The following is a 26110-nucleotide window of genomic DNA, read 5'->3' on the forward strand; positions in this document are numbered from 1 at the left end:
TCAAGTATTGCACATGGTCTTTTTATTCTCTGAAGCAAAAATGATTCCTCCCTTGAGGCCCATAGCACTGAGTCTGCAGAGAACTCTCTACAGATACAAGCGTGATGATGAAAAAGCAATCCTGGGGTAGTAGTTCTAGACCGATGGTGCTGATGTGCTCAGAGCAGAAATGTAACATAGGCGTTGAGCCACAGCCTGGCTCCCAGGTTAAGCTCCAGTTACTGCTGGGTTAGGAGGACAGATGGGGCTGTTTAAAGGTCCCAAGATTCAAACGTCCTTGTGGTGGAAGGAGAGCTCCTGGCTGGGTGTGTTTGGGTTGGAGGGAAATGCCTCCTGGTGGACCTGCCCTTCCCTCTCAGTTCTTCACGTCTCCCAGGTGCAGCTGGGCAAAGGAGGTGGCCAGCTGCAGTGCCTCCTGCAGGCAGCCCACATTCTTGCCCGTGGCCTGAGCAGACACATCTTTGCCACCGCCTTTGCCATCCATCAGGCCTGACACCTGCTGCACCCACTCGCTGGCTTTCAGGCCCCGGTTGGCTGCATTCTAGAAGACAGGAAGTTGGAGTGGGAGTTGGCACAGAGGACGGGATTGAGGCAGACAAGGGGAGGGCTGGAGCCAGACACCCAGTCCTGCCCTGAGGGATGCTGCCAGGGCTGAGCGAGGCCACACAGCTGGTACCACAGCCAGGGTGATGCACACCGAGTAGCAAAGCCAGCACGGTTAAATGTATTCACCAGGGGGGAGGGCCTGAGGCTAAGGGGTACCAGGGAGGTGGCAGGCGGGCAACAGAACGGCATCTCTAACAGGCTGTACACACACACACACACACGTCTTGGCAAACAACTGAAAAAATCAAGCTCCCTGAGAAAAGCTATGGACATCACCTCCCACAAGCACAGGGCTGCCTGAGCAAGACTGCAGGGCGTTCTGACCTGTGGGACTTGACACAAGCATGTGATCTTGCCGGCCTCGTTATCCACTGTGAAGAGCATGGCGGACGTCTGGGGGGAATGTGTCTTAAAGAGCTTCAAGGCTTCGTTCAGGGCCTGTGGGGAGAAACTGGCATCAGGCCGTGGCCCTGGGAAAGGGGGCCACGCTCTCCTCAAGTGCAGCGGGTTTGCAGAACTCAGTTCTCAGGGTGCCCCACCCCCTCCCTGCTTCTAAGAGCGGGTGCTGGTCCCAGAGCCTGGATGAGGGGCTCAGCACAGGGCCTCGCCCACACCGAGCTCAGGTTGGCCATCCACCTCCAGGAGTCACAGCTCTCCAGCCACCGGCTCCCTCCACGGCTCAGGCTAACTCGGTCCCAGAGGGCGGGCCCTCAAGCAGCTACTCAGCTCACACTCAGCCCCCAGAGGGCTGAGGGGAGCCTGTGGGGAGGAGACGAGCAGCTGACGGGCACAGAGCAGCACGGGGCCCCTGCCCGGCTCACCTTGGCGGAGGCGCCGCTCTCCACCTCCAAGATGACCAGGGGCTGGTTGGGGCTGCTGTCAATGAGCTGCTTCGTCTTCTCCAACACCTGCACGGAAGGAAGTCCAGAAGAGAGGCCTCAGGTCAAAGGCCCAGACTCCGACCCCTAGACAAGAGTCTGCACAGCCTCTGCTGGGTGAATCTTCCTCACACCCGCACTGCCAAGACCCACCCGCTTCTGCACGTCGGCTTTGCTAGCCCGGTCTAGGTCATCCATGATCTTCTTCAGGGACTTGAGATTCTCCCGGAATTCATCCTTCTGCCACTGAGGGATGATGGCAGTGGCCAGGGCCTGGAACCAGAACAGGAATACCACTGGAATCTGGACCATCAGAAGCTAGGATGTGAGCCCAGCCCACCCCACCCTTCTGGTTTTGAACACCAAAGTCCCCCAACCAGTGTCCAGAAGGAGAAAGTGAAAGTGTTAGTTGCTCAGTCGTCTCTGACTCTTTGCGACCCCATGGACTGTAGCCCACCAGGCTCCTCTGTCCATGGGATTCTCCAGGCAAGAGTACTGGAGTGGGTAGCCATGCCCTTCTCCAGGGGATCTTCCTGACCCAGGGATTGGACCCAGGTCTCAGAGAACACAAAATCATAAAATGCTAATAAAGTGACTTGAGACCAGGAGACCTGGAGAAGGTGGGCCCCTACAGGACCTCTCCCAACGCCCTCAACACCAGTGCCTACTCGTGCTTGGAAGGGGCTCTCCTGCCATCAGCAACAGGGGCAGCAGGCAGGTTCCAGGGTCCACAGACCAGGGTCCACGGAGCCCCCTTTGCAAGGCTGCCAGACATCAGCGGTCAGTCCCAACGCCCATGGCCCTGAAAACCACAACCTGAGGAGGGAGGCCGCCCCTACCTCCCCAAGGTCCGCAATCTCTCTCTGTACATCCTTGTTCGGCGCGGTCTGGGCCTTCACTTTGGCCTCCATGACACAGAGAGATTTCTTCAAGCTCTCCGCTTTCCTGAGGGCCTGCAAGGAGGACAACCAGAGCTGTAAACCCTGGGTCAGGGAACCTTGAACTTCACAATTCTGCCTGTAAACTGTGGCAGGCTCTGACGGCAGGCTCTGACACAACACACCCCCAGAACATCAGACCTTTCTCTTCCTTCAGGGAGCAGGTGTCTACAGCCTCATGCCCCAGAAAGGAGCACCCTCCTCACACACCTGGCCAGTGGATCTCGGGCCTGGGGCTGACTGAGAACTCACGAGTCAGGAGCCCTTCGCACCCATGAAATGACCACTCCTCAAGCCTCAGCGTGTGTCAGGCGTGAGCTCCAGTCCCCACGCCCAGAGCAATTGCCCCCCTACTCCATGCATCTCAAACTAGGTACATGCCCCCAGGGAGGAGTGGTGAAGTGCCGGGGGCATGGGGAACACGGCAAAACACGGCCTCTCTCCTGGACGTGAATGCGTGACGGCAGAACTTACCTGCATTTAAAAGATTAAAAGATAGCTAGGAAATCTCACGTGACTGGAGGATGTTTGGAGGGCGTGCTGGACCTCCGAGTCTGACCACAGCAGCCGTGTGGACCAGCTGCCCCATGGATTCACAGCCTGGGCCCACAGACCAGCCTCATCTGCTCACCTTCTGGGCTTCAGCACCTGTGACAGCAACTATCCTCCGGATGCCCTTCGCAATAGCTTCTTCACTCACGATCACAAACGCTCCTGCGTGACTCGAATTCTGCAGGTGTCTGCATGGCAGAAAGCAAAGTTGACGGTCCTCCCCGCACCTGGGAGCCCTCAGCTGGGAGCAGGAGCCCTAGAAGGTGGTGGCTCCAAGGGAAGCTTCCTCAGGGAACAGGGGAAAAGGCCCTTGATGTGTATTTCAGGGTGCAGCTCTGAAGGCAGTCAGAGGCCTGGCTGGAGCTGACACTGAGCAAGGAACCACTTTTCTGAGCCTCAGTTTTCTCATACATTAAATGCAGAAAATTCTCCCTCACAGGACAGTTATCTTCTGTCCCTTCTGAGAGTATCAGTGGATTACCTTTAAAATGTTACCACAACCCCTTCAACAACCACACCGCTCAGAGAACCTCACCTCAAATGCTCATTTACTGTCATCCACAAGGACCCTGACCCCAACCCCTACCTGCTATCGACCTGCCAGACTCACAGGAGGCCCTGGGCTCTACCATGGCCTTAGGAATGTTCTTTTCCCCATGATTCCTTTGGAAGCTGGAATTTCCCAGGCCACCAGACTGTTCCAGAAAGACCTCAAGGGATAGGAAGATCTTTTAAGTTGGCAGAAACAAATGACTGCCCAAAGCCAAACTGAGTCAGGTCTACTGTGTGGCCTAACATAGGGGCTCTGAGACAATGGGGTTATTAATTCCCCAGATGCTCCTTCAGCTGACAAAGGGAACTATGTGAGGCCCTGGGAGTGGAAAGGAGCTAAGACCAGGTCAGAAGCGCCACGGCCCTGCTGAATCATGAATTCGCAGGCTTCTCTTGTCACCTGTCCAAGGAACCAGAGCAAACAGTCGTGAGGTAAGGGTTAAGGTGACATTTTTCACTTTGTCCTCCTAAGAAGAGCGTTTCACCACACACTCAGGAAAGTCAACATCGGACACCGAAGGGTGTAATGGGAGCACAAAGATGGTGACTTCTGGGAGAGCTGCTTGGCACCTGCACTTCTGAGGACTCCTCTTCAACCTCAGACTAATGAGAGCTGGTCTAGCCTATTACCCACATCCTCCGAGGGTAACCCAAATTAGTAAGAGGCAGGTCCATCATTGCCCCCCGAGGTACTCACGTTCCCCCACAGAACTCAACAGAAGTAAGCGAGCCAGCAGGACCGGAGGGGTCATCCAGCAGCTCAGACACTGGGACCCCAATGGAGACGACTCGCACAGGGTCAGGATAGGTCTCATCAAACACAGCCCGCAGGCCCTGGATGGCTTTAGCTGCCGCCAGAGAACAATCCTTGGTATAGACCGGCTGCCATGGAGAAAGGATAGGAAAAACAGCTGGGAAAAGATCTTCTCTGGGGGTGCAGTAGGAAGCAGGGAGACTGTGGTCTTGCAGGCGGGGCTCTGGTTTCTGATCCTGGCTGTGCTGATCACGTCCCAAAATAAAGCCCCATATGTAAAGTCAAGGAGCTCAAAATAGGAATTTCCAACTATTCTGTTAAACCATGCACCAAATCTGAAATGGCTATGTTGCTATATGTAAAACAGACATAACTAGGAGGGCTCTGGTTGTCCTGAGGAGGTGGAACAGAGACCCCTCACTGAACACCAGCACTGCCCCTACCCAGTGCAGCTGAGAACCACCGTGATAAGCATGTGTTCACAGGACAGAATACGGTTCAACAGAGGGAGAGCATCTGCGCGGCAGCGGCTCCATAAGTGGTGCAGGAAGGAAAGAAGTTCATGACTCAGAGTTCACGTGTAATCCAACCTACCTTGGCTGCCTCAATCATCTCATTTGCGATCTCCTCAGCCTTCTTGATCTGCTGGGTGGACATGGCTCCCTTGGCAGTGAAGTCAAAGCGAAGGCGGTCAGGCGCAACTAGGGAGCCTCTCTGGTCAGCCTCCCCCAGCACAGAGCGCAGAGCGAAGTTCAGGATGTGAGTGGCCGTGTGGTTGCTCATGACAGGCCTTCGTCGGGGCTGCACGGGGCAGAGCAGGCTGGTGGAGAGGTCTGTGGTAGACTGCTGGTCGGTCCCCAACACCCACTCCCCCCTTCTTCCCAAGTCCTAAAGGCTTTAGCTGGACACAGGGCTGCTCAGAAGAAAGCCTACGGCTCCCTCACAGCTAACTGTGGCCATCTGAGTCAATTCTAGTCAGTGAGAAGTGACACATTCCCCCTCAAGGGAAGGAACACACCTCCCGCCTCTTTCCCACCATCTAGAACAGGAGGTGGCAAGTTATGGCCTGTGAGCCAAATCCGTCCTGCGGTCCACTTTTATAGCTAGGTTTACCAGAACACAGCCCATCCATGTGTTTACATATTGTCTACAGTGCTTTTGTGCCACAACAGCAGGTGTGATGGAGACTGTATGGTTCAGAAAACCAAAAATATTTACTATCTGGCACTTTACAAGGGCTTCTCAGGTGGCTCAGCAGTAAAGAATCCACCTGCCAATGCAGGAGATGCAGGAAACCCATGGATTCGATCCCTGGGTCGGGAAGATCCCCTGGAGGTGGAAATGGCACCCTACTCCAGTATTTTTGCCTGGAAAATTTCCGTGGACAGAGGACTCTGGAGGGCTACATACAGTCTGCAGGGCATGGGGTCACACAGTCAGACATGACTGAGCAACTGAGTATGCACACATGCATGCACGCAATTTACAAAACAAGCTCACCAACCCCTGGTCTAGAGAACGGATCTGACAGCAACCTTCTTGGAACATGAAATCAAGAGCAACACCCCAGGAATGATGGAAGAACAACAAACAAAGAAGAGCGAGGCCTCTGACTTTGTGAGGAGGGTCTCTGCATCAGTTTGGACCTTCAGGTGAAAAGTACATTTGCATTTTGTTTTATGCTACTATTATTTTGGCGCTGTGGCACACGCAGTAGAAACAATTTCTTAATATGGCATCCGTGGCTCCTGAAGTATTTGAGGTAAAGCTGAAGAAAGGCGATCCATGAAAACGAAACTATAGGATCTCAACTGAAATCATCGTGGTCTTACTTGGAACATTTAGATTTAAGTTTCAGTCACAGCCCTCATAAAATTTACTCCTGCACCTTACTTGTAATTATCTATTTATAATTTCACTTGGAAGGGGTAATAATGATGGACCAATTTAAAGCCAGAGGAAGAGGTGAATTCTTTTCACAACATATCAAATCACCATGACATACACTTTAAATATGTTTTAATTCTACGTGCCAGTTATGCCTCAATAAAGCTGACTTCTTTTTTAAAAGGGAGAGGGAAAGGATCAGTAATTCTATCCAGTGCTGACCAGCATAAAGCAACTCACCTCATCAATAAACAGCCAGACCTGGTCCCCTACTCTCAGGCTGCCGTAGAGTGTTCCTATGTGCAGCACATACCCTCCTCGGACCTGAGTGTTCTTCACTGTGAACTCAGTTTTCTAAGAGTTAAAGAGGAGACCAATAAACAACTAACTAAATAAATCCAAATGTGTGTGTGTGTGTACAACGTATGGATATGTATACATGCAAATACAGATAAACATATATATGAATTCTCTTTACATATTATACACATAACATTAATACTATTATGATATATATGTATGTATATACATTAATATACACAGGCCACCATATACCCATTCTATTATTATATACACACATCACTTTAAATATGTAATAGATATGTATGTATACACAGACTCCATTAGGGAGCATCTTAGCCAGAGTAAGGAAACTCAACTCCACGTATCTGGGAGCTCGTCCAAACCCTCAGAGCCAGCAGCGGCAGAGCAACAGGCCACATCTTGGATGAGGACCCCTGTCCCGTTCCCCAGCCTCCCCCACCAGAGCTGGCTCTCCTTATTTCTGAGGAGAGCCTGGCGGGCCTGAGGATCGACCTAAGCAGCCTGGCTGCAAGGATCCTGCTGTGAGGGGAGCTGACGGTGATGGAAGCGACACAGCACAAGCAGCGTGCCCTTGGCTTCAGAAACGCGACCGTGGGACAACCCAAAGATCGGTGGTGTCTGCCCCTCAGGCCCAGGAGCACCCAGCAGCTGGAGAAGCTGCCTGGGTCCAGGCCTTGGTCGGCCGCCCGCCCCCCGGCTAGCGAGGAGGAACTGCTGGCTCACGTCTTCGCTGCTGTCATCGACCTTCACCAGGTACCCTTCGTCGTAGATCTGCCCTCCCTGCTCGGCATAGAAACAGGTCTTGTCCAGCACCACTCCACACTCCTGGCCCATGGACACTTCTTCCACGAACATTTTGTCCCTGCGCAGAGCCATCACTGTAGCCACTGCGCTCTCAAACACTGTGCACAAGGGGAAAAACACAGTAGATGATTTCACTCGCACATTCTTAGCTGGCTTGTGCTGGATTCTATTTCTCAAACTCTCCTGAGGTCCTCACTGTCTACTGTTATGTTGGAAGCCAGCCTATTAGACTCCACAAAAGGGCTTAACATGCTGGTCTTCTACTGGAGAACACAATACTTAGGGATGACCAACTGACCCGGTTTGCTTGGGACCAGGGGATTTCCCACGATGTGAGGAAACACTGGGACAATTCTGGGAAAATGGGACAGTTGGTCACCTTAACTCTGAGCTACTGAACACAAAGCCGGTAAACTTGATTAGCAGGTATCTAAGAATAGTAATAAATTCCCTTTCCAAGGTCAATTCATAAAGAATATATTCATTTTGTGGGCTTCCTTGGATAGATTTAGGAATCCTTGCTGGAGTGAAAAAAGAAAAAAATAGGACTTCCTTGGTAGTCCAGTGGTTACGACTCCATGCTTCCAATGCAGGGGGCCTGGGTTCAACCCCTGGTCAGGGAACCAGATCCCCATGCCACAACTAAGAATTCATATGCTGCAGCTAGATTGCAACTAAAGACCCGAAGAGCTGCAACTAAGACTCAGCGCTGACATAGAAACAAATATTAAAAAAAAAAAAAGAAGAAAGCAAAAACATGTAGCGCCTGTGTATTTGAGCTGTCTTAACTTTAGAACACTACTGTTCTGATGCAAAATTCAACAGCAACTATGAATTTTATCAGTATCATTTTCCTTGTTTCCTAACAAGATGTTATTAATATAATTAGTGAAAACTGGGTATAAGGTACAAGAGATATCAAGTTAAATTTGTTTTTTTACAACATCCTGTGAATCTATAATTATTCCAAAATAAAAGAGATAGAAAGTCTATCATGAAGAGCCTCTGAGTATAAAATTACCCAGCATGACCACACAGCACTACAAGTGAGGCTACCATGGATATTTTGGGTTCCCAATTTTGAGACACATTGCTTGAAAACCACCCCAGATGAGCAAATGAACATACCGTAGTTCCCACTGGAGTCCGAATGGTAACTGTACTTCGGGGAATCATCTGTTACCTCCAGACCCTTTTCCCGGAGCTCTTCAATAGCGTAAATGTCCAGCATAACGAGGTCCTCCCCACCAGCTCCCTTGCCCTGTGATTTCAGCTGCCAGCAAGAGAAATAAGCACAAGTTACGTTAATGTCAGAGAAAAAGAACTCTGAAACACTCGAAATTGCTAAACCATGACCCATGTAAAGCTCTGACACAGAGTTTTTCTGATCTCAGCACCATGACATTTGGAGCTGGTAACTCTGGCTCTGGGAGGCTGTCCACTGAAGGAGGCTGAGCAGCATTTCTGGCCTCAACCCACTACATGGCAGCAGCATTTGCCACCCCACCCCCAAGTTGAGAAACCCAAAAAATGTCTTTACACATTACTGCCAAACTGCCCCGACTTGAGAGTCACTGGTCTTGGGAAAAACAGAAATTTCAAAAACTTTAATGGGAGGAAACTCGTGCTTTGCAGCCAAGCCCTGCCTTGCTTGGCGCTGAGTTTCCTGCTCACTCCATAAACACTTTACCTGGGCCAGTTTCCTCTCCTCGTCAAAGCCATCCATGTCCACCACCAGCCCCTTCTCTTCAGCAATCAGTGCAGTGAGATCCACTGGGAACCCATAGGTGTCATAGAGGAGCCAAGCGGTATCCCCTGCACAGCACAAAGGAGGCATGGAACAGTGACAGAGACGAGGGAGGTGGGTGGTTCAAGGGGGGGACACATGTATACTTATGGCTGATTCATGCTGGTACACGGCAGAAAACAACACGATACTGTAGAACAATTATCCTCCCGTTAAAAATCAATAAATTTTAGAAGATTAAAAAATGAGAGAAACAGCTTCTCTCTCTTCCACTGCAAGCCCTTCCCAGGAGGAAGCTGGCAATGACAGAAGGAATTAAAGAGCCATGCAAGTCAGTTTTGGTTCTGTATCAGAAAATCCATCAAATCTTTTGCAATCAACCTGGGGGAAGCACAAGGGGTCCTTCCCTGGAAAAGCACTGTTTCCTAATCTGAACACAGGTGTGTTCAGTTTGTGGGAAATACACCAGGCTTTCACCCTGTACATTTTACTTCCATAAAGAGTAAAAACTTTTGGAATTAATTTTCCTGTCAGGTAAAAAATAGAGCTGTAAAACACTATATATTATTTGTTCCCATTTTTGCTTGTGAGCACACACACCCCTATATACATCTGTATGTAAAGAGAGAAAAGTCCTGACTAGTTAGTTATGTGCCAAATTCCAAAGAGTTGTGACTTCTGAAAAATGAGGCAAAGAGGATTTTCACTTTTTACCTCTTGTACTGTTTGAATACTTTGCCACAATAATATATTACTTTTAAAATTTTATTATTAAACCCCATTTCACACCAAAAGCGGTCTAACTAGGCTATGCTCAGCCTTTGGAGACACAGGAGTCTACAGTCAAGTCTGTGAGAAAGCGCTTGCCTCTTCCAGGAAGATGAACCAGCCTGATGAAGAAAGGAACAAACTGGTTCTTACCAGGAATGGTTTTGCTGTCTCCCAGGCTCTGAATTTTCCTGTCCAGGATGCGACGCCCTCTGCTGAGCGTCTTGAGAAACTGCACTTCTTCTTCATTAATAATGTCCTTCACCATATCTGGGTCCTTCTTTAGCTCAGGAAAGGCATCTCCCTAGCAAACAGGAAACACAGATTTGAGGCCAGTGAAGACAAGCACTGTACCATGACTCCTCTAAAAATTCTCATTAACAGTGTGACATTGTCCACCCTACCCCAATTAAGGTATGCACTTTAGTACAGAAGAGGTGAGCAGGAAATACACCTACCAGTGACTGGACAACAACATCTACTAACGTAGCAAAGAAACCCCTGCTGGCGTTGAGTTTCTCATGGGAGTATCGAACAGCCCGGCGGAGAATCCGTCTCAACACATACCTGTAAGAGGCAGAACCCAGGACCCTGCTAGACAGCATTCCCAGTCGAGCATTTTGTAGAGTCCCTTGGAATTCTACCAAAAGGCCTACTCTGAGAGGCTTTCTTTTATCCTAAGGCTTTTTTTTTTTTGCATTCCCCCAATTAATGAACATTAATTCCAGCATAAAACTCATGTTTTGTGGATGTTACTACATATCCACAAATACACATCAAGGGTAACCTTGGTTTATTTTCCAGCCTTGTTCTGCTGAACCAGAGATGGAGGCAGGAAGTACAGACCAGATGGCTGACTTGATGCCCACAACCCCAGGTCCTGCCTGTCAATAATCAAGATGGCTCAGGTTACTTAGCATCTACCCTGTTCCTGTCAATATCTTATCAGGCAACCTTAAATACAATCCTTATCATCTTGTAATTGGCAGCAAAGATTTAATATAGTGAACTTTGTTCAAAGTGAGCGGAAACTCCCTCTATTCCTAAAAAAGAAAAAAAAAGAAATCCCTCCAACTACCTAGATGACAAATAAAGCAATAATGAAGTGTGGCTTTAAGGTCCACAGAGAGCCAGAAACTCGGTGTCAGTCCTAACCCTGCGCCGTGTGTAACACTTACCCCCGCCCTGTATTGTCAGGCCGGCCGCCGTCGGCCAGGGCCACAGTGATGGTCCGAGCGTGGTCAGCCAGCACCCGGTAGGCCATGTCAACCCCGTCAGCGTCCTCCGCACCCACTTTCCCAGTGTATGGCCGAGCCCCTGTGCCCTGCAGATAAAAACCAGAAGGCAGCTCATTGGGAAGTGGCCTTTCTGGTGTTGTCTTACCCTAGAAGGTTCCAGAGCACTGGGGCATAAGGATAAAGGGTGACCATTTCGCCAGATCCTGTAACCCCAAGGAAGGCAACAGGGGCAAGGGTGAAGAGCCTCCAATCAGGCCCCTGCACTCAATCAATCACGATGCCCTGTGCTTCTTCAGAACACGGTGTTATTAATATTAACAGTGAAGCTGGCAGACGGTCACACGTACCCTCACGTGGAAAAACACACAACTGTTTTTTTTTTTTTTTCGGTCCCACCTCCACAACTGTTTTATTTTTGACAGAACTAACAGTCAGCCTGGAAATCTCCGCAGAAGTCTGCAATAGGACCAGTACCTTCTGGATGGCTTCAAAATAAGGAACGAAAAGGTCAGTGTCATAGTTGGACATCTTATTCTGTAGCACGGACACCAGTCGCTCCAGGCCCATGCCTGTGTCAATGCTCTTCTTGGGAAGCGGTTTCAGAATGCCATCAGTTTCCCTGCAAAATCCAGATAAAGAGGAAGGTGAAACACAGACTCGGGCTGCCACCTCTCCCTGCTGGGTAAAATTCACTTAGCCATTCGCAGGCTGTGACTGCCATTTGCTTCTGCCTATTCTGGTGGGAAGAGGGGAGTGGAGAGGAAAAGGGAAGAAACAATCTGGGATCCATTACAGAGTGAGACAAACTTCAAGGAAATGAGCTTTAGAACAGCAGTTCAAGTTATAGCAAATTATGCCTTTAGCACTGGCCCACTGGCCCCAAAGACGGGATGAGAAGACAACCACGTGCTCTGAGCGCCTCTTGCTCTACTCGGCTTGAGGAAAGCTGCTGCTCTAACAGGAACAGTTCAGGACCCCAAGGCGACCTGTTATACTGGATGAACACAAGGTTCCAGATCTCCAGCACGTTGGGGTCATCCTGGTTGACGAGGTGTGCCGCATCCCGACCACCAACCCGGTCATAGTGGATCTCACTGCAGGGACCACATGGGCCTGTGTCACCCATCTCCCAGAAGTTATCCTTCATGTTGCCAGGGAGGATTCTGCTGTCATCCAGCCTGCAGAACGGGAAGAAAGGCCCAGTTACAGCCAGCGACAGGATTCTGCACAGACCTGCATCCACTGAGAAAAGGAGATCCTTATGCATTTCTAGAAAGGGAGCTCACTTTTTGGCGATTACTAATGCCAAGCCTGTATCAAATCCTGCTAAAGAAGCAGAACATGATTCAAGAGTCACTACAACAGAATATAAAATACACGTTATGATCTAAATGAAATGAAGAAGTTTCATTCTAAACTAAATGAAAACATGCAAACATCTAGATAAAGCTGAGAAAGAAACACATAAAGATGAAAAGGTTTATGCTGAATATGCACAGAATTAAATTTCTTTGCAAATGTTCCTTCATTTTTATAAATGAGGACAATTATGACAGTATAAATGTTTTCTAAAAAGCTGCATATCACTTAAAGTCACCTTCCTATGCCTCTTCATGATAGCTTTCAACAACAGAATGATCAAGTAAACCTACTAAGAAAGCAAGGATGCAGCAAAGGATAATTACCCTCAGGCACCTCCACCTCCCAATTCATACCCTAAAATAGGAAATGGCAACGCACTCCAAGTCCTAAGACCCCACTCTGGCACTGAGTGTAGGAATCATTTTATTCCTTCATATTCATTCTCTCAACATGCAAGCTGCATTCTTACCCTAAGTTTTGCCAGATCTGTTTGCACTCCAGGTCTGGTTCTAAGCCAGCTGCTTCATCCCCACCAAAGTAAGTAACGTAGAGTCTTTCAACTGGAATGCCAAACTCTTGGGTAAGAAGTTCTAGAGCCATCTTACATGCCAGTTCCTACAAGATCAAAAAGATGTGGAATGTGACCAAACCAAAATCTATTTAGTATAAACAAAAGAGGGCCAAAACAGTGTCTTCACCATAAAGAGACAAATTCAGGATCAATTTATACAAGAAATCCCAATGCAAATGGAAACCATCAAATTACAGGCACTGTTTCCAGGAAGTCTTAGAATTAATAAATGTCCTTCACTTCTGAATCTCAAAATGCCAACAGATCTCCTCTTTGAACTTACCTTGAAGTAATCTCCAAAGGACCAGGAGCCCAGCATCTCAAAGAAGGTGTGATGATAGACATCCTTGCCCACGTCATCCAGGTCATTATGTTTGCCGCCAGCCCGGATGCATTTCTGAGTGTTGGCAGCTCTGCTCAGCTTTGCCATAGGGTGAGATGGGTCAATAGTATTCAGAAAGATGGGTTTGAACTAAAAAAGAAAGGGAACATTTCAACTTTTAAAGAGCTGCAGATATATCAGGTGGTTGCATGCTGGCAGGAAGAGACCACACATTAAACTGTCCAGTTCCAGATATGATCAGCCTGCAAAACTGAAACTTATCAGAGGCAGGTAGCCCTGTGGGCTGCAGCAGAGGCAGCCTGTCTTGGAGCAGCACCCCCCTGGCCCTAGTTCTCTAACAATTCCCATCAATGCCAGTAACACCAACTGAAAGACAGAAAGCCCTGCCAGATCTAGGATAACGGTCAAGGTTGATGCAGTAAAACCAGGGATTCCTCTTAAGTCTCTGACAGTCAGGGCTTATACCATCTTTCTAGAAGAATTTATTCCAAATCTGATGTGCTGGCTCAGTAGTAAAGGTGATAAGGAAGAAAAAATTTTGAGACCTTTTAAAGGAGTAGAATCAGCACAACTAGGTCATACCAGCTCCATAATCACACCTGGCTGATGTGTGATTAGCTATAGAATTACCATCATTGCAGAAAATTCTACAGGATAGTCCTGCACTAGACCACAAACTCCTTAAAGGAAAAACTATCTTACTTAGTTCTGTATAACCAGCACCTAGATAGAATGAGCAGATGCCTAACAAATACTAATTCAAAATGTACAAACAATCAAGCAAAAAAAAAAAAAAAAGGTATTTCTGATTAAGAGGCAGTAGACCACATAAGGGGCTTCCATGATGGCTCGGTGGTAAAGAATCTGCCTGCCAATGCAGAAGACCCAGGTTCAATCCCTGGAGAAGGAAATGGCAACCCCCTCCAGTTTGCTTTCCTGGTAAATTCCACTGACAGAGGAGCCTGGCAGGCTACAGTCCATGGGATCTCAAAGAGTTGGAGACGACTTAGCAACTAAACAACAGAGCATATAAGTTAAACAAATGACTCTGAGTTCAAATCCATGCTCCAGCATTTACCAGTCTAATGAGCTTAGGCAGTTTTACCTGAGCCTTCAGTGCCTCAATGAGATGGTACAGAGTGAGCATCAAATGTGTTAGTGTATATAAGACATAGAACAGTGCCTGGTGTATACGAGGTGCTACATGCAGTCTACTAGTTACTGTTATTCAGGGCATGTTCATCAACCTTGGACTTTGTGGTCCTTCTGCCAAGTACAGTCAGTTCATGTGGGAGAAGACAAAGCCTAGGTATGCCTAAGTAGGACAGAACTGTTTCAGTGTTCCAGAAAACCCACCACCCAGAAAGAATCCACCTAAAATTAGCACCCTCAATTACAGGTGTATGCATGGGATTCACACACATAACGGAAAACACGTTTATAATTTCATAGTTCACGTTACACAAGGTGTAAAATGTTTCCATTGCTGCCACTTTTCAAAGCCAAAGAGACCTGGGACAAAAGAAAATGTCAGCTTATCCCAGAGAGGGTCATCCTAAGGGCTGGTGGGCCCATCGGGCTAAGCGGGGCACCCAGAGAACCTCCAAAGGAAAGCCCCGAGGGTACCATCTAACCTGAAGCCACTTCCAACCAATTAAACAGTTTTCCATGTCACAGGCATACTGAAACACCTTTATCAACTTGTGATGCTCCCACTATTTCAAGAGAAAACTCTTGTCTCCTAAAATAAAACTTTCAAGGATCTTTTATAGATCAATTGCCCCAATAAGTTTCTTTAGCAGTAGATCCAAATTGACATTGGTGGCAGTAGCTTCAAGAAAAAATTAAAAATCAATAAAACAGTGCATGGCCTAGAATGGGAATGAAAACAAAGCCTTAAAAGAATTCTGAAGAACTGACTTATTTTATAAAGAAAAATACAAGGACAATGAAAAGATGAAGGAGAACCACAACAGCTGAGTTAACAAGTCTCTTCAGGGCTCAGCAAGATTAACCCAGACTCTGATTCTAATAAAACACAGCTTTTTCCTTAAGAAGAAAAAAAAAAAAGGGCAAAACATTACAGACTAGATGCAGGCTGTAGTTTTCCTCAGAGGCATACAAGGTTAATCCATGAGTATCAGGGTCTCTCATCATAATTAAAAATAACAATAGCTAATGTTCAAGTACCTACTTCAAATACTGTGCTACACCTGTTTTTTTGGTCTCACCAGAGCCCCCTGCAGTGGAAGTGTGGAGTCTAAACCACTGGACCACCAGGTAAGTAAGTCCCTGTGGTAAACACTTTACATGTATTCCTTTATTTACTCCTCATTGCAGCCTAAAGACAGGCACTATTATTGTTTCTCTTTTCACACGCAAAGAAATGGAAGTTCAACAACATAAGGACTACACAGTAAGTGACAGAATTGGGATTCCATAGGACTTCAGGGTTGCTTTGCTGCCTCCTACATGGACAAAAAGGCAAGGGGGAGGGGAAAACAACCTTACCTGGTTCATCCCTGCGTTGGCAAAGAGCAAAGTGGGATCGTCCAAAGGGATGGTGGCAGATGAGTGAACATAGGTGTGTTCATTTCTCTTGAAGAAATCTATAAAACGCTGCCGGATTTCACCTGCTGTTAGGGTTGAGTCCATCTTGAAAATAACCCTAGGGAACTAACCAAAGAAAAAAATGAAAGAAATGAGGGGAATTGAAACTAAGAGATAAGTAAGCATTATACAAGACTCCTAGCTTCTCACGCCAAGTCAAAGCAGGACATGGGTAAGCTGTGTGATCCTAAAACCTCCATGTTGTGATGTCCAAGGCTAAAATTATCATCGAAGCAAAACGTGCTGCACTAGCAGACAACAACTGCACATACTCTTCCTTCCAGGGCCAACCTCAAGTTCAACATACCAACACATTAAGTGGAGTAGGTGGTGGTTTCTTCATGCATTTATTCACTGCAAAAATGTATGGAGCACCCACTGTGCCAAGCCCTATGTCAGGAATTAGGAAATGAGAATAAAACCTCACGGTCTAGTAGAGAAGCCCACTGGGGATGGGGGAGGCTCAGGAGAAGACCTGGATTCCAGTCCTAGCTCCAAGTCTTTAAGAGAGTTACTTTACTTCACCATCAAGAGGCATGTACTTGATAAGACCCTTCCAGCTCTGTCTTCACCCACATGTCTAGAACTGTGCAAAGTTTCACTATTCCTAAAGCCAGAGCATCCAGGTTTGGCCTGACCATCGTGGGGAGGCTGTTGCTGGCAACAACGGATCTGGAGATGGGCTTATCTGTACAAGAGACTATCTGCAAGTAGCAGGAATGTACCTGCCTCAACTTAGTTCCAGAACCCAACAGGTAAACCACTGCCCTCCCAGCTGCTAGACTGCTAGGGAGTGAGGATGCTGTAGCTGCAGTAAGGAGGCAGAGCTCAGGATCTATGAAAGAGAAAGGGACTCAGAAGAGAGGGAAATCAGGAAGTAAAACAGATTTACAGTTTCCAATCTCTTTCATATATGTTACATGGCTTCTCTGACAGGCGGGTGAGAGAGAAGTGGCATGGGGCCAAACTGCCATACAGCTCTGGGTATCTAGAAAAGTAAGGAACCATCTCATTCACAATATTACCTAAAAGTCTCTAACCTTAGACCTAGCTCTAACCTTTAAAGTCACTTTGTCCTACACTTGTTTCCCTTCTTGTAAAACATTAGTACCTATCCTGCCTACACCTGGGGTGTGTGGTTCAAAACGCCTCCTGTATTTGGAAGCAACTGGTAAACTGGAACAAACTGGATACTATTACTTTACATCACTTACCTCAAAGTTTCTTCCTTCTTAGGCGCAAGATACAAGAAAGAAAGATGTATACAGCAAACATGATGAGACTGTGACTCTTAGATTTTATGTTTAATCACAATTTCAACTGATTTATTCACAATTCAATCAACCCATTATTCAAACAAAAAGGCCTTTGGGGAAAAATGGTGAAACACTGGGTGACAGAGCCAAAGAACTGACTAAAACTTCCATAGCTGAGGACTTTCTGTTGATGCCAAGGAGTCAAGGCTACAGTTTCTAGAAACTCTGTCACACCACATTCCTCCTCGACCCTCCTCAACATGGCTCAATGCATCTTAATAACGGTGGCAACAATGAATGCAGAGTGCTAACTCTGATGGAGCAACAGCATCATAACTGTTTCACAGTGTTCGTTGCTCCTCCTCTAAATATGCCACTGAGAAAAACAAACAGTTCCATTCCAAAAGACATATGGATTTTCCATCTCTGCTTATTCTTTCAACATACTGAATCCATACTATATGCTGGAACCAAGATGAATGAGAGTCTACACCCTTAATGAGGAGATAGTCATACCCAGAATTAACTGCAGTATGATAGAAAAGGAGCCAATACATTGATGTAAAGCCCTATGGAGGCTGGGAATATTAAAGGTTGTATCACTACAACTCATTCATTTATTCAATATAAACATACAGGAAGATTACACTTGGATAGAGAGGTAGCACAGAGGAGAACAGGAGCTGCAGCCTTTGGGTTTAAGGCTCCAGCCACTGGACCTTTCAACATGCTCTTCATTTACCAAGTAAGCTGACTACCCTATTCCTCTCTTTGCTTTTTCCTAGTTAATTTCTCATTGTTGGGATCTCAATTTCAAAGAGATTTATTTAAGGCTTCTCCTTTTTGATTAGATTCTCCCTGTTTTAGTTTCAGAGCTCCAAATGCCTTCTGCCATAATTTCCACATGCATTTGAGGGCTTGATGTCCATCTCCCCAACAGGCTGTAAGTTACAGCCCAGTGGGAACCATGACTGCAGGCTTTGCTCTCCACTACGGGTATGTCCTCAGCATCCAGTACAGTGGTTGCTAAGTATTTCATGCTATAGGAACCCTTTAAGAGCGAATTGCGACTGAAATTAAAGTATAGCGGAAACAGACTGACGGAGAAAGTAATCGCTGAATGTGACGGAGCATGGCAAGTGCCTCCAGAAGGGCCTGGACTAGAATCAGTTACTTAGCTACCATCAAGAATTGGGGGGGCAGGCGCGCACAACTGAGAGAACGGCTCACACAGCCTGATCCTACCCGTCTTAACCACGCTACCCGGCAACCCCGCCCGCCCCTAGGGGATTAAAACCAAGGCATATAAAACCTCCGCCTGGGACGAGTAGTCGGCGACCACGATGATCCCTCCAAGGTCTCCGACCTCAGCAAGGCCACCCAAGGCCAAAGCCACCCCAGTGCTCCAGGGGTCTGACAAAAAGCCACCTGCCAGCGGCCGTGTCGCCCAGCGGCCGCCTCAGCCTCGGTTCCGGCCGGGCCCCGGTTCCAGAGGCCTCACAGGACCTGGCCCAGGGACCAGACGCCGGGCCCAGCCGCTATCTCGGCGCGGCAGAACTCTCTCAGTCCAGTCTGCTTCTCCCGGGGGTGGCAGTTCCTGACTTCTCCCTCACAGCCCACTGCCCGGAACGCTAGGTTACCTGTTCCCACAGACGCGCAGTGGCACGGGCCTCAAGCCGCGGCAGGCTGCAGCACGCACCGCCCCGTCCAACCAGAGAGCGCGGGGGAAAGTGCCTCGCCGCGTCTTTCCTTCCCGAGACGTTATTGGTCAACCAACATGCCAGTCAACTGCAGTACGTATCAGCTTCTTAGTTGGTTCCTGGGAAGGCGGCTCTACTGCTGGCTGACGCAATGGCAGGGAAAGAAGGGATTGGGGCCCATCACGTGACGAGTAAGGTTCGGGACTTCTGGAAACCGACATTTTAGTATCCACAGGATAAGTCGTGGGGTTCCCTGGTGCCTCAGACGGTAAAGAATCGCCTGCGGTGCGGGAGAACTGGGTTCGATCTCTGGGTTGAGGAGATCCCCTGGAGGAGAGCATGGCAACCCACTCCAGTGTTTCTGCCTGAAGAATCCCCATGGACAGAGGAGCCTGGCGGGTTACAGCCCATGGGGTCACAAAAAGTGGGACACAACTGAGCACACAGGATAAGTCCTAGTGGTTGATTTGGCTAACGAGGGGAAACTGTGACGTGTGTTTGGTAGAGGTCACAGCTCTTAGCATCTGGTTGCGTTCGCTGTGTTGTTATAGAATGGTTTGCGGATTCTGATATGTTATGCCAGTGTACACACTTGTCCTTTTCAGACCTTGGATTTGGTGTGGAAGAAATAACTTACTCTTTGAGAGACAATTAAATTGGCCTCTGGTCTTCCATTTGCCTTTGAAAAATAATAGTTAATATTTATATGCAAAGCATTAGTAAACATTTCCTTTTTGCTGCTGTTCAGTTGCTCAGTCGTGCTGACTCTTTGAGACCCCATGGACTCCAGCACACCAGGCTTTCCTGTCCTTCACCATCTCCTAGAATTTGCTCAAATTCCTGTCGATTGGGTCGGTGATGCCATCTTGTTCTCTGTCGCCCCCTTCGCCTCCTGCCCTTAATCTTTCCCAGTATCAAGGTCTATTCCAGTGAGTCAGCTCTTTACATCAGGTGGCCATAGTATTGGAGCTTCATCATCAGCTTCCAATGAATATTCAGGGTTGATTTCCTTTAGAATTGACTGGTTTGATCTCCTTGCTGTCCAGGGAACTCTCAAAAGCATCAGTTCTTCAGCGCTCAGTCTTCTTTATGGTCCAACTGTCACATCGGTACAGGACTGCTGGAAAAACCAAAGCTTTGACTATATTTTGCCTAGTTTTTCAACTGTGTATGAGGCAGATCAACTGGCATCCCGTTTAGAGATGAGGTAACTGTTTTGACTAGGTACACACTGGAAAAGTTAAAGAGCCAATATTCAAACCTGTGTCTGTGTAACTCCAAAACAAATGACCTTAACCTCTCTGAGACAGGAGGTAGATGCCACCCCTCCCCCACCAGCCCCAGGATAAAGCAATTGGCAATTCATTCCATAAGGATGGAAACTCCAAGACAAGCATAGTGGGACAATTAAGGGAGAAGCCTGGGTCCTACCCAGATACTACTTCTTATTTTCATAGTCAAGAGAACCCCCTGACCACTCATGTGCAAAAAAGTTTCCTTGGAGGTCAAAGAGGAGTTATGTCAGGGATGTTCTCTACCCATATGCCTTTTCGGTAGAGTACATCTTGGCTAAGAGATGCATGGGCACACAGGGGAGGTTCCTGAGATACACCAAATATGGATTGTGAATCAGACAAATCAAAATCACTGGCCAAAGGAAACTCAGGAAATCAGGAAGAAATGCCCCTTAATAGTAATTCAAACTTCCACAAGGGTGTGACTCAGTGACTCTCTCCCCCCCCCCGCCCCCACCGAGTCTCAGTCATCTCAGTTCAGTCACTCAGTCACGTCTGATGCTTTGCGACCCCATGGACTGCAGCACGCCAGGCTTCCCTGTCCCTCACCAACTCCTGGAGCTTGCTCAAACTCATGTCTATCGAGTCAGTGATGCCTTCCAACCATCTCATCATCCTCTGTCATCCCCTTCTCCTGCCTTCAGTCTTTCCCAGCGTCATCGCCAATATTAACCTTACATCATCTTGTATATCTAAATACAAGGGTATAAAATTGTGCTGGTCATCCCTAGGTTAAAGATATGTTAGGAGAACACAAGTTTGCATGCCTAATGCACAGTGAGTCCAAACAACTCAAAACATGGGAATATAGAGCAGAGAAAGGTTTACTGCAGGGACAAGCAAGGAGAACAGGTAGAGGGTGCTCAAAACCCCCAAACTCCCTGATGGTCTGGGGGAGTTTTTTATGACAAAATTTGGGGTGAGGGCTGCAGGGTGTGTGACTCCCTTCTGATTGGTTGGTGGTGAGGTAACAGGGTGGTGCTCCAAGAATCTCACGCCCAGCCTGAAGTTGGGGGGCGGGGGCAGGGGAGGGACTTAGTTCTTGCCAGAGAACTCAAAGATAACTGTAGGCATAGTCCTTGAGGAGGAACCAGGATGTTACCCAAAAACTGCTCTATTGTTTCTAGGCTGCTCTTCTCTTGTTTCCACAGTCCCTCCCTTCCCCTGATTAGCAAATGTTTGAATCTACCCTTTGGAATTCAGGGAGGGTCAAGGAGACCGAATGAAGCCTAGTTCCTACAAAGGCTATGTGCCCAGGATGGCCCCACAGACTCCTGTTTGGGTTCAATATTACAGAAAAATTTTATCCTTTTTGTTAAAGGAAACCTTGACTGAAACCACCCACCCTGGCCAGGCACTGTAGTAACCATTTGAGTGAGTTATTTTACGACAGGAGGTCCTGGTAAGGAACAGGGAACTAACAAGCCCCCACCAACCGGAAGAATTCGGGAAAGGTCAAAAGGAGACACCACGTGTCCCACCACCTCCCAGAATCCTTCTTGCTGGCATCTATTTTGGCTGAATAATGCCTGCGCATCCAGAAAGGACTCAGAATTAGTGGCCAAAGACAACCCGGAAATTAATCCCATCACCATAAAACCTGAGACTTGGCAGAGCAGTTCTTCTGGGTTCGCATCCCCTGCTCCCCACCTGGAAACCCCTTCCCAATAAAGTCTATTACTTTGTAAGCACACGTGTCTCCTCGGACAATTCATTTCCGAGTGTTAGACAAGATCCCCATTTCCAGCCCTAGAAGGAATCCCCCTTCCTGCAACATTTTTGTGTAAAAGAGAATGCTACAGGGGCTTCCTAGATGGCTCAGTGGTAAAGAATACGCCTGTAATGCAGGAGACCCGTGTTCAATCCCTGGGTCAGGAAGATCCCCTGGAGAAGGAAATGGCAACCCACTCCAGTATTTTTGCCTGGGAAATCCCATGGACAGAGGAGCCTGGTGGGCTGCAGTCTAAGGGGTTGCAGTAGAGCCAGTCAGTTGAGTTAGCAACTAAACAACAAACACCGATAGGTCAAGCTCAAAAGCTAGTAAAAAGTCACTTAACTTGACAGTAAAGTATTAATAACCATCATCACACCTAACATCTATTAAGCATTTAGCATGCAGTAGACACTGAATCTCACAACCACCTTACAAAGAGTTACTTTATTACCTGCTATTAACAGCAGAGGAAACTTAGGCACCCAGGTGCGCAGGCGCAACGCTTGCTGCCCCCTCCTCTGATTGGCTGGCGGGACCGGCTTCCATGCATCAGCCAATGAGGCTCTGGCTGTGAGCGGCAGTTGGCAGAGGTAACCGCCATGCTGAGCAGCGATGGCTGGGGCTGCTGGCCGTGTCCGCGGCCGCGCCATAGGGCGGTTTCGGCTCGCTGTGCCTGTGCGCGATGTGAGTACCTCTGAGCGTAGATGTGAGAGCCTCTTCCCCATATTTAGGTGTCTCCTTCTCCCGACCCCCCACGGCGGGGGGGGGCGGGGCGCGGCGGGGAACAGGAATAATAACAACAGCTGGTATTTAATCAAACGTTCGCCACAGACCAGGCACTGGGCAGAAGGCTCTTAACCTTGTGATGTTGAATCCTCCAACCGTGAGATGGGTGTTTACCATGATTTCACAGGAGGCAGGCTACCTAAGATCACGTGGGAGAAGATGCAGGCAATTGAAGTGAAAACCCCTGGATGCCCCGCTCCACGCCCTACTTTGGAAATTAGTTTCCTTCTTGGCAGGAGTCTCACACCGTGTAGGTGTGGAAGGTGGACATAGGAAAGTCTAGATTCCTGGGGCTTATTAAGTTTGTTTGTTTGTTTTTTTAAGAAAAATCTATACACACTAAAAGCATTTATGGGGAAGATAAGCACTAAAATATAGGCGAGTGTCTGTCTCTTAGGATGGCAATGCAGGGGCTTCATTTGAATCTTAACTGTTGTCTGTTACAGAATTCCCTTTCCTGTTTGTCTGAAATACAATTTTAAAAGGAAAACACGCACATGAAAAATAACTTTCAAGGGATAAACTGTACGCAGTTTCCTCCCAGCCCAGACTTTTAGAGACCCTCACTAGAAGCAGCCACTGATACCACTTTTGTGTGTGTATTATACATTTTCTATAATATGTACAAGCATATTTGTGCTTTGTTTGTACAAGTGAATTCTATTGTATACAGCCCTGCACCTTTGATGATTTACCTTTAAACTCATTAAACTTAAAGGTTCTTTAACCACGTTTACTCCTGTGATCAATATAATATTGTAAAAGAGTCCCAGGGTTGCTTCTTACATGAGATGTAGGTCATGGCCTGCCATAATGCATATTTACTTTTTTCTTCCTGCACATCCTCATCTGCAGGGTCCAAAAGAATCTTCTCCAGATTAACTCTGTAAAAAGTGTTGGAGAAAAAGAATCCTGGAAGAAGAGGACTGCAGGAACTACTTTACCCTTTTCGAAACATTTTTACTTACACTTTACAAGTAGAATTCCACATAGAGCCCACTATTATTTGAAATTAATTTGTTGTGGTGGATTAGTGGCAAAGTGAGAGAAGTAGGGATTCATTTTTCAGGTTGCAGAGAAATTGCCCAGCTTCCTTCTAGTGAAGTAACAAGGAAAGAGATCTTGTTTGATCCCAGTTATACTGTCGCACTTAATCCTTATTTTACCTTTTTATTATTATTATTTTACCTCTTCTTAAAGCCCAATATATACTTTTTTTTTCTTTTAAAAAATTCTCCCAATCATAGACCACTTATGTGAGAGAGCTGGGATTCTAGCCAGGCAAAGCTAACTCTAAAAGTCACACCAGAATGGGGTGTTCCTTCCAATGAACTCATTTGCTCATTAAGCTGCTCCACGCGGTCCTTTTTCATCAGCCTCCTACCAACTTCATCCCTGATTCTTGTCATCATTCCAGAAACTGTTTTCGTTCCACAAACCTACTTGCTCTTTGTCTCTGATATTCTACCTGGAACACATTTCCCCAGCACCCTCGTTGAGTATTTTTCAAGGTTAGATTCCTGTAAGTGCCGTTGCCACATAAGTCTGTGGGACAAAATTTTAACCAAACGGTGTTTGAGATGGCTGATTCCCAATACTGTAGCTAACACCTGGACATTAAAAATTTACCAACCCGAAAAGCGAAGGAAAAAAATCTGCTTGTTTCAAATTCATTTTGCTCACTATCCGTAATGGTTTTGTGTATTGGTACATTCAATGTATATGAGCATCTTCTATGTCACTGTGCTGGAGGAGAATGTGGTTTTGCTCTTTGGTTGGAGAGCCAGTTGACAGGAGTTTAGGCACTTTTAAGATACTACCTTAGTCTACGGTTCTGGACGTTGGATAAGAAACTTAAGAGCAATGAAGAGGTGGAGGTTTGAAGGCGACAAAAACGCCAGTCCAAAGAGGGCGAGGGTCCGGCGAGCCGGCGCGGACTCTGACGTCACTGGGGCGCGCCGCTTCCGGTCCCCAGCTTCTGAGCGAATGACTTCCCCATCCCCGGGGCCGGAGTCGCCTCGGATTGCTGATCGCGCCGCACAAGCCACCTCGTTCGCCAGCACCTGCGTCCCAGTCTGTGCCCGTAACCATGGCCACCGACTCGTGGGCCCTGGCGGTGGACGAGCAGGAAGCGGCAGCCGAGTCGGTGAGTTGGTTTCAGCCGCGAAAGGGTCAGGGGGCCAGTTTTGGCCGGGGATCAGATTCCTGGAAAAAGTCACTCCCTGGGTTGGTTGGATCCGGGATGGGGTGCGTGTGGGAGTGGAGCCTGGACCCTGAGCTGGCTTTGTTTCCCCACCCGCCAGCCTCCCGGGTTACGTAAGCACAGGTGAGCGCTCCCATCGGGAAAGAGCCAGCCGCCCGCCTGTCTTCTGGAGTCAGGATTGCACTTACCGCCCTTGAACTGTAATAATCACATATTTAGGCGTCATTTTCCACTTCCCCATTCTGAGCTGCTTGTATCCAGGAACCATGGCTTACTCATGTTTGTGTGCTTCCTCAGCTTGCTCAGTGATGATGAATGATCCACTCTGTGGGCCCCGGCAGTCAGTAAATGCTGTCGTGATCCGCTTAACTTTGTTGTGGGCCTGACACACAGTAAGCAAGATATATGTTAAACGGTACTGTGTAGAATTAATTTTTCCCGCCTAAACACTCGCGTTATGATAGTGCTTTGAACCCGCTTTGTTGGTACCTACTTCTATGAATTTCTGGAGAACAAAGACTTAGTATTTTTTTTTTATAAGTGATAAAGTTTCATATGCACCTAAGGAGTCAGTTTTTTCCTCCCCAAAGAAAACTGCTGTTTCTCTTGACATTGATTTACATTATTGACCTCCTTGTTCCCTGAATTACATGCTTGCTTTGCTACTTATTCAGTTTTCCGTTTTAGGTGTTTATTGATTTTGACACTTTCGTCCATCCTCCTTTTCCCACCACAGAAGCACACCTTCCTATTCCTCATCTTTCCACTGTCATTTTAGTTAGATCAGTTTTCTGTGTTTATATTAATAACTCAAATATTTTTCCTATATGACTTTTTCCTTAGAAATTATGTTTTTGTTTTGTGCTTATCACCAGTTCAACTCCAGGCTCTTTACTAATCGTCTAAGTTCATCTCAAGATGTCCCCACACACCAAGTATTCTGTCAGTTCCATTTCTCCAAGGTCTTGTGGCCTGTTTTGAACTGTACTAATTGCTCCAATTTGTTTTGGGGGCTGGAGGGAAACAGGGCAAATTTCTCTTTGCCCTCATTCAGGGTACTTGCCCCACTTCTCTTGTACTGGATCCTTTCATTTCTTCATCCCCCTCTACATCTTTCTTGATTTGGTGGAGTCATATATCTATCAGCTTTCTGAAGGTGTACGGGAAGTCAATTTTTTAAGATACTGCCTTTCTGAAATTAGCTTATTTTGCCCTATCACTT

At 47.4% G+C, this 26110-nt stretch overlaps 2 protein-coding genes across 12 annotated transcripts in view; one reads left to right on the top strand and one right to left on the bottom strand.

Moving 5' to 3' along the window:
* Nucleotides 1-22667, bottom strand: AARS1 (alanyl-tRNA synthetase 1). Of its 7 annotated transcripts, none has more exons than XM_081508739.1 (21): nt 22351-22667; nt 15836-16000; nt 13265-13453; nt 12880-13025; nt 12035-12226; nt 11523-11667; nt 10989-11134; nt 10269-10377; nt 9964-10114; nt 8986-9110; nt 8424-8568; nt 7215-7393; nt 6408-6521; nt 4875-5081; nt 4224-4408; nt 3054-3162; nt 2324-2437; nt 1638-1757; nt 1428-1514; nt 931-1044; nt 1-541 (listed from the first exon to the last, which is right to left on the bottom strand). In XM_081508739.1, exons 2-21 carry the CDS (start codon nt 15977-15979, stop codon nt 356-358), a joined length of 2907 nt encoding a protein of 968 aa, XP_081364865.1. In that variant the 5' UTR covers nt 15980-16000; nt 22351-22667; the 3' UTR covers nt 1-355. The 7 variants fall into 7 exon arrangements, with proteins under 7 accessions (XP_081364865.1, XP_081364862.1, XP_081364861.1 ...); XM_081508736.1 differs by lacking the exon at nt 22351-22667 and adding an exon at nt 18831-18903; XM_081508735.1 differs by lacking the exon at nt 22351-22667 and adding an exon at nt 18831-18903 and having other exon boundaries at nt 12035-12271.
* DDX19B (DEAD-box helicase 19B) overlaps nt 22476-26110 on the top strand; it is a 21747-nt gene continuing 18112 nt past the window's right edge. For 3 of the 5 annotated variants that reach the window (XM_081508743.1, XM_081508745.1, XM_081508747.1), the window contains exon 1: nt 22476-22583. In XM_081508743.1, the coding sequence (XP_081364869.1) occupies nt 22512-22583 (72 nt within the window). In that variant the 5' untranslated portion in view covers nt 22476-22511. Of the gene's footprint in view, nt 22584-23540; nt 24832-26110 lie in introns of all 5 variants that reach the window. The other 2 variants (XM_081508744.1, XM_081508746.1) reach the window with 1 other exon arrangement.

The sequence above is a fragment of the Giraffa tippelskirchi genome, chromosome 7 (assembly GCF_054371585.1).
Source record: "Giraffa tippelskirchi isolate mGirTip1 chromosome 7, T2T-mGirTip1v1.2.pri, whole genome shotgun sequence".
In the NCBI taxonomy this organism is placed as follows: domain Eukaryota; kingdom Metazoa; phylum Chordata; class Mammalia; order Artiodactyla; family Giraffidae; genus Giraffa; species Giraffa tippelskirchi.